Below are 8,740 nucleotides of genomic sequence, written 5' to 3'. Positions count from 1 at the left end.
AGAGTATCCTACATGTGTTGCTTATGCCCTGCTGTTGTGTCAGAGTCACTTTTCCTTTCAGTGCGGTCATCTGCATTGACTTTCTGCCTGCTGTAGGCTGGCACTCAAATGTTTTCAATGAATAAATTTTACAGTCCTTTATGTGTTTACATGGTTATGTAGATGACCATATCTAAGAGCTTAAATTACTTTTTTATTCATTCACAGTGAAGCATTGAAAAAAAAGCAAAATTTAACTTTTTTAAGTAATTTAAATGGCAGGGATAAAAAAAACCCAAACTCCTATTTTGTTCTCTTAAAGAATGTAGCATAGTGCTTTGAGTTGTACCTACTTTGTAGGTAGAAATCCGTAGGATTGTCTACTCAAGTCATGATGAGTACACAAGTAGCTTCAGAAGTTAGAGAAATTCTTGATGTGCAAAGAGAAGAGGTTTTGATCAGAGGGGAGAGTTTCAGAGTTTGACATCATGGAGTTAAGGGATAATGAAATTTAAAAATGTGATCATGCCTCTGGTTGGGTGAAATCCAATGATGATTAATTGATTGGCATAGAAAAAGGCAAGAAACTGCAAAGAAGTTTCTTCCAAAAATTGGATTTAAGAATTTCAGGCATTTGTCCTTTGTTTTTCTGATAGAAAATAATAAATCATTCTGCTGGAGCTTACTAATTCCCTCGATAAATAGGATTATAAGTCAGTATGCAGGTATGTATATTTACTTCAAAGTTAAAAATCTGTTACAGATATACTTAGATCTTAAATTAATTGATGAGATTTATGGCCATATTTCTTGGAAACTACAGTCAGAGTGTTGCTTTTAACAGTAGGCACACAATTAAAAAATGTGAGCATGTCTTTGATTTAAAAGATATATTAAAATTAGGTGTTCTTTTATTTTACACAATAAATTGGCACTTTGTTAAGGAGAAAAGATTCTAAGAAAACAATGAAACACAAGTAGAGAATATATAACTCTAACAGACTAATTCTGATGTCTTTGTTTTGGGTGTCCTTGATACACTATGCTACCTTTGACAACAAAAATGTCCTGCTCTAGTGACAAAGAGGCCCAGAAGTGGAAAAAGATATAGGTAGTTACTGAATAATGCATTCATTGATAGAAATGGTCAAATTATACAGTTTCCTAGTGGATACCATTTTTCTTCATTGAGTGGGACAGTATAAAGTTGGATGTTAATTGCTCCCACAAATATGCTTTTGCTTTTCACAATAAGCATTAAAACATGTCCTTGGAGCTCTGTGACTTCATCATACACCACCTGAAAAGGGAATAATGAAAATATAAATCAGATATGCTTAAATGCACTTTTTAAAAAATATTGCTTTTAATAAAAATATTTAGCCGTTAATATCATTTAGCTTGCAACAGATATGTTAATGTAGGATCTTTCATTTCTAACTGTAATTCTGGAAAGCTAAAGGTTCTCTTAACATAATGGAGTTTAATGACAGAATATTTCTCTAAGAAGTTTAGAATTTATTCTGATTCCATTAATAATTGTCCATCCCAAATTTAATATGACTGTAAATTATTCTCTAGGAGGAAATTTAAATACATCACCTTTTAACTGTCCTTGAATTTATTGTGCCACATGGGACCTTGAACATTATCTTTCTTTGTTGAAGACTAATGAGGAGAGCAGGCCAATCTCCATGATTTCCTTGTGTTAATTTAGTGCAGTACAACAATATTTCCTTCTACATGGGAAGAATTAATTCTATGCTAACTTTAATTTATTTAAAATTGTTTAATTTTTAATTATGAAAACACATGCTTATTAAATAAAATATGGATGAAACAAAAAAAGGAAAATCTATATTTCCACCATTGGGAGATAATTACAGTTAATATTTTGATGTTTATTTTTTCTATATATAATTACTTTTTAAGAACTGAGCTGTAATTATGCTGTATGTGCAGTTTTGTGTCTTGCTCTTTTTCACTTGCTAGTCATATAACTAGTTTCTAAAAAGGGATCTGTTCAACTGTGTGTTATAATTTCCAGGAAGTAAATCATGGGCATTACCACTGGGTGCCTACAGTAGTAAAGAAACTTCAGAAGTGTAGTACTATTGAGAAATTAGTTACCCATCATAAAGGGAGGGGAGACCTGTGTATAAACCTAACATGGTTGCCAGGGAAACTCCTCAGAACACATTTAGAAAAGGAGTTTCATATGCTACTACAAACTTGCTTGCTTTTTATAGCCAAGCTACAAGATAGAAATAAAGTGTTCTCTATATGTACAAAAAAGAAGTGGGGGAAACCCTTTCAGTCAGTTGGGAGGTCTCCTCAGTGTATATGGATATGGTTTCTGGTCCATCACATTGCATTTGTCTACCATTTATGAACCCATGAAGTTATTGATGAAGTTCCATTCAAGAGCCATCTTTTAGCTGTTCTGAACAATGATTTCCTTATCAAATAAACAATTTAATCAAGGGACATGAGATGTGATATAACAGGTTAATCCAGTCTACCCTGCTTCATGTGACAGCTCCTGGCTACCTCCTCTTCTAGAATCCTATTCTCATTCCAAACAGAATATTATCTTTTCAGTTTCTTAGGACTGCTGATTCAGATTATTCCATTTCACTTATTGAGTTCCCCTGAGATAGTAAAGGAGTTCAAGCGCTGCCTTAAAAATCTCAAAACGCTATTACATTAATTATTCTTCATTACCAGCAATGGGATGCCCAGAATAGACTCTGTGAGCCACATCTCCTCCTGAACTCTTATCTTTCCAGGACTATAGAGTAAGCTCCTTTTCTTTTTCTCCACAGTGGCTATTTTGAACTGTTTAAACTATCTTCCATTTTCTTCTCCACAATACTTTCAGCAGATAAACTCATTTATTTTACAGAGAAAATAGATGAAGGGGCCCTTAAAGTGTGACTGTATGTGAAATAGAAAAATGGAATAAACCTAATTATTAGGGCTTTGCAAAAGTCTGGCTTAAGAACTCTGTGAATCATATAAATAAGCTCTAAAGATACAAATTTCTATGACATAATTTGTATGCATTTATGGTCATCTATATGTTTTTTCATTTGCATAATAATAATGGTGATAATAATATTTGCCTTTTAGCACTGTGGGGAGAATAAGTGAGATAATGAATGTAAGCCTTACAACAAAACCTGGTACCTATTGAACACTAATAAATTATAGCTGAGAAAGATCCATCAAATACACAAAAAGGAACAGCTGTTTCTTGCTATTTTGCATTAGTTAACTGGAGAAAACAGTTCCAGACAGAAATGAGCCTCCCTGGTATTTGGCAAGTTGAAATTCTCAAAAAATGACTTTAAGAATTAATTGCCTTTCTGGTTAAAATACAAACATTTGAACTCTAGAGGTTACATTGCCTTACTTCCCCCCCCCCCCCACCTTGTGCTTCATTAGGCAAAAGTTATTTTCTTAAAAGTAACTCAAGTTTTATAAACATGCAATCATTATACATCATAGATAATATAGATCTATTTTAATTGCTTTACTGTATCCATAACATTGTTTTTAAAAAAAAAGCACTCTTATTTGTTGTGATGAGCACTGGGTGATGTATAGAAGTGTTGAATATTATACACCAGAAACTAATATTACTCTGTATGTTAACTAAGTGGAGTTTAAATAAAAACTTAAAAAATAAAGAAAAAAATAAGCTGTAGGCCTTATTTCTTATTTCTATTCTTACTGCGCGATGACTAATTAGTGGTTAATGCTAGAGAAGTATGCAGATGATTATATTCTTTGAGACTTTTTCACCAAATGATTTAATATGAATATTCTGTCTTCACATAAACAGAACCAAAATGCACAGCTCTTTCCGTTTAACTTTATGATACTTTTTACTTATAGACATGAGCCAGGTCTTCATTGCCTTCTGACAAATACTGAATTTGTAGGCTTTAAATTATCGCATCAAACAGAAAAAAAACCTTGTTTAGGGTAATTAATATCTGTTAACTTGTATACAAGCACTCACCATATGTTAGTTGCCCTGAGGGCATAGTAAATAATTCTGAAGTGTGTTTAGCGTGACTTCAGTGGAAGAACAAGAACATGGAAACCAAAATGTGTCTACTACTGGTGGTAAGGGGAGCAAGGAGGCAGGATAATGAAAAGGAGAGTTCAAAATAAGTGGGAACAGGAAAACTCTGTGGGTGTGGGAGGAAGGGACCAACGGCATAACTTAGTGGGGTCGGTATGAGTTTAGGAATCTGGCAGTTTTGGACTTGAAAACTAGTAGCTGGACCCTGGTCGAAATGTTTGACATCAAGGTCTCAATGTCTTCATTTACAAATCGAGTTTTCATCATGTTATGAATATCAAACGAGAGGATGTTACAGATAACCATAGCTATGACTTACTGAGTGTACCATACACTTACTGCTATGCTAGATAATCATTCACATTCCGCAAGATATTTTAAGATCTGTGAAACATGTAGAATGTTCCTGTTCTGTTCTAATTTCCCCTTTATACTTTATAACAGAATAGTACCTAAGAAAGGAATACAATGTACAATATGCATTGGCTATAACAATATAATTGTGCCCTAAAATACGATCTGTTTTTCTAATGAATCATTGCAAAAAATGATGGTTTTTAACCACATGCCAAAGGTAACAGAGTGAAAAAGAGCAAGGGCATTAGCGCCAGGATCCCAGCTCTGTGTCTTAAAAGCTGAAGGGCAGTTTGTGAGCATGCTTACTGCCAGCCCCACCCACCTCCAGTCCAGTCATGTCTACAACAGGGATCTATACATGATAGGGATTTTCAGGGAGACTGCTGGCAAAGTCTGTTGGGAATCACTCTGGGAAGTGTCAAATAGACAAGTTTGGCCCTGTATCAAAGAAAGTTTAGTATCTAAAGGGTGGATATAAAAGGGACCCTTGGCAGTGTCCCTGACCCAGCCTTTCTCAGTCTGGGTATTAGGGGGAAAGAGAGAACTATGAATAAAAATGGAAATAATTATTTTCATGAAAACCTTTGTAAGACATTGGTGATGCAATGTAATATGCACTTTGTATTCCTTTAAGAGATTTATATAAAAAGGGGAGTGAGGTCATTCTCTCCCACTTCCCAGAACATTGCGTGGCTTCGTCAGTTTAAGAAATCCCAGCCATACTGAGTGGTTGATGTAGCAGTATTTGGGAAGCAAAGCAGGGGACAAGTTAAAAACGAGGTGGATGCCATGTGATAATTTTCTGGGCTTCTGAGAAAACATGTAAATTGTTGCTGAGGGTGCCCAGAAATATTTGAGGGGTTTGGCACAGAGATGAGGCCTACAGCAGCACAGTAGAGGGCAAGAGAAAGTAAAACCAGAGTTAAAACCGGTGTACTTTTTTTGGCATTTCTTATAACTATTCTTGTATTGATACAAGACACAGAACAAAACGGGAGAAAAATTAAAATGTTGTCTTCTTTTTATTCTCATCACTTTCTAAATTCAACCAGCTTCCCCACCAAACTTGTTTATATGATGATCATTACTATTAAAATAGTCACTTATCCACATATTAATTAACATTTCTGCTTATTTGAGTTATGTAGAAATCAGAGTGTACTAGGCATGGACTATGGACTATTGTTGAAATAATTTAAAAAGTTTCCAAACAATTTTAAAAGTGTTTAGAATTTATAAACAGTGTGTCCAAGCTACAAGTACTGGCTGACGAAAAAAGCATTGCAGTGATTTCTAATCAATGGGCCACGAATGTGGGAGGACCCAGAATTATTGCAAGCCATCAGAAAACTTATGGAAATAATAAGCAATATAAAATAATCTCCATGCATGTGTATTTGCTATTTAAAAATATTGCTTTAAAATATTGCTTGAAATAAATAAAACACAAGTTAATTTAAACTCCTGAATTGTCAGTGGCTTTTTGTCCTTATGTCCCTCCTTGGCTTACAAATGCTGACGTATAGCATTAAGTCTAGAGAAATTTCTTGATATTGATGTAGGGGGTCTTGTACTGAAAACATATGGAAACAAATGATCTACTATTGGGAGAGTATATCTCTAGCTGCTGATATCATGATAAATAATAAAATTTCAGAAGATCTTTCCTTACTAAATTATATGTATAAATATATATGCATTTTTACACATCCATATAAAGCATCACTTATAAAACTACCCCAAATATTAAATTCCATAAATCTTTTTAGAAACAGCTAAATTTTAAAGATATTAAAAAAAAACCAAAAAACAAAAAGGTATTTCCTTTGCCCTCAAGAAATTTACAATATACTAGAAGAAAAAAAGCATGTAGAACTAAGTAAAAGAGGCAAGTGTGGCATAAGAGTCTAGGAGGGAGTAGTTCCCAGAATCCACATTTGAGGTAAGCTTCAAAGTTGACAGGGAAGAGCAGAAAGGGTGAAGGGAACGAGCTCCATCACAGAGGTCCTAAGGATTGTTCAGGGAATGACAAGCTGTCTTATGTGACCTGACAATAGGATTAGGTGTGAAGAAATAAAAGGTAATGAGCACACATATATTCCTGACCTATTTTTTTAAGTTTATTCATTAATTTTGAGAGAGAGAGAAAGCACAAGTCAGGAAGGGGCAGAGAGAGAAGGAGAGAAAGAGAATCCTAAGCAGGTGCTGCACTGTCAGAGGAGCCCGACACAGGGCTTGAACCCACAAACCATGAGGTCATGATCTTAGTTGAAGTTGGATGCTTAACTGGCTGAGCATGAGGCTCAAACACATGAACTGTGAGAAATCATGACCTGAGCTGAAATCAAATGCTTAACCGACTGAGCCACCCAGGAGCCCTCTGACTTATTTTTGACAAAGTTACAAAGACATTTGGTGGATTGCTTTTTCAATAAATGATGCTTGAGTAATTGGCATTAATAGGTTAAAACAACAACAACAACAACAACAACAAAATGAACTCCAACCTAAACCCCATACTTCATTCAAAAATTAACTCACAATAAATAATGGGCTTAAATATAAAATGTAAAACTAGAAAACAGGAAAACTAGAAGAGAAAATATTTAGGACTAGTGCTAGGTGAAGAGTTCTTAGATTTGCCACCACATATGCAGCCAAAAAAGGAAAAATTGATAACTTGTACAAAATCAAAATTAAAACTTTTAATTTGAAAGACCCTGAGAAGAGGATGAAAAGTAGTCATGGAAGACAGGTAGAAAATATTTGCAAGCCACTTATTTGACAAAGGACTACTATCCATAATATATAAAGAACTCTCAAAACTCAGCAGCAAAAATACAAACTACTCAATTAGCAAATGAGCAAAGACATGCAGAAACCTATCACTAAAGAGGATGGTAAATAGGCACATGACAAGAAGTTCAGCATCATTAGTTATTAGGTAAGTGCAAATTAAAACCACAATGAGGCACACTCAATACCTATCAAAAGGACCAAAATTAAAAAATAGCTGGCATAGATGCAGAGAAAACTGGATGCATTACTGGTAGGAGTATAAAATGGTATAGAAAAAGAGTATGGCAAGTTCTTTCTTTTTTTTTTTAAACCTAATATGCCATTACCATATATTCCAGTAATTACATCTTGAGCGGTTATCTATGAGAAGTTACAACTTATGTTTGCACAGAAACTTATCCGTCAATGTTCACAACAGCTTTGTTTGCAATAGCCCAAGCCAAAAATAACCCAGATGTCCTTTAATGGGTGAACAGTTAAGGAAAATGTTATACTTCCATACCATGACTACTACTCAGTGGTGAAAAGAAAACTATTGAGACATGCAGCTACTTGGATAGATTGCTAGGGCATTATGGTGAGAGAAAAATGTTAGTCTCAAAGTGTTACAAACTGCATGATTCCATTTATATAACATTTGAAATAACAAAATTATAAAGATGGTGAGATTACTAGTAGACAGTGATGGGGGAGTGGGCATTAGAGTGAGGGATGTGTCTGTGGCTATAATAGAGTAGCACCAAGGGTCTTTGTGATGGAACTGTTCTGGACCTTGATGGGGTGATGGTCACACAAATTTATACATGTAATAAAAATGCATAGAACCAATTGGAATGAAAATAAAAATGCATAGAACTAAATACAACAAAATGCATAAGAACACATGTAAAACTGGCAAAATCTCAATAAGGTCAGTGAATTGTAATCAATGTCAGTTTCCTGGTTGTGATACTGTACTCTAGTCATGCAAAATGTTACCATTGGGAGAGAGTAGCAAAAGGTTATTTGAATTCTCTCTGTATTATTTCTTCCAACTGCCTGTGAATTTACAATGATCTCAAAACAATTTTTTTTAGTTTATTTATTGAGAGAGAGAACGAGTGTGCAGAGGAGGGGCAGAGAGAGAGAGAGAGTGGGAGAGAGAGAATACCAAACAGGCTCTGCACCATCAGTACTGAGCTCGAGGTGGGGATTGAACCCACAAACTGTAAGATCATGACCTGAGGGGAACCAAGAGTCAGATGCCCAACCAACTGAGCCACCCAGGTACCCCCAAACAATCTTTTTAAAAGTATATAGGGATGATACATAATCCATGAGGCAATGAGGAACTTTTTTTTTTTAATTTTTTTTTAACGTTTATTTTTATTTTTGAGACAGAGAGAGACAGAGCATGAACAGGGGAGGGGCAGAGAGAGAGGGAGACACAGAATCTGAAACAGGCCCCAGGCTCTGAGCTGTCAGCACAGAGCCCGACGCGGGGCTTGAACTCATGGACCGTGAGATCATGAC

The 8,740-nt window shown here is 35.1% G+C and overlaps 1 protein-coding gene across 4 annotated transcripts in view; it reads right to left on the bottom strand.

The window, feature by feature from the left end:
- Positions 1–888: 888 nt before the first annotated feature.
- The window catches only part of PIK3C2G (phosphatidylinositol-4-phosphate 3-kinase catalytic subunit type 2 gamma), a 352,007-nt gene continuing 344,155 nt past the window's right edge, over positions 889–8,740 (bottom strand). For all 4 annotated transcript variants that reach the window (XM_042991840.1, XM_042991839.1, XM_007072860.3 and 1 more), the window contains one exon: positions 889–1,279. In XM_042991840.1, the coding sequence (XP_042847774.1) occupies positions 1,127–1,279 (153 nt within the window). In that variant the 3' untranslated portion in view covers positions 889–1,126. The remainder of the gene's footprint in view (positions 1,280–8,740) is intronic.

This window comes from Panthera tigris, chromosome B4 (genome assembly GCF_018350195.1).
Source record: "Panthera tigris isolate Pti1 chromosome B4, P.tigris_Pti1_mat1.1, whole genome shotgun sequence".
NCBI lineage: Eukaryota > Metazoa > Chordata > Mammalia > Carnivora > Felidae > Panthera > Panthera tigris.
The sequence above is the reverse complement of the archived record's forward strand: the minus strand, read 5'-3'. Positions and strand labels throughout refer to the sequence as shown.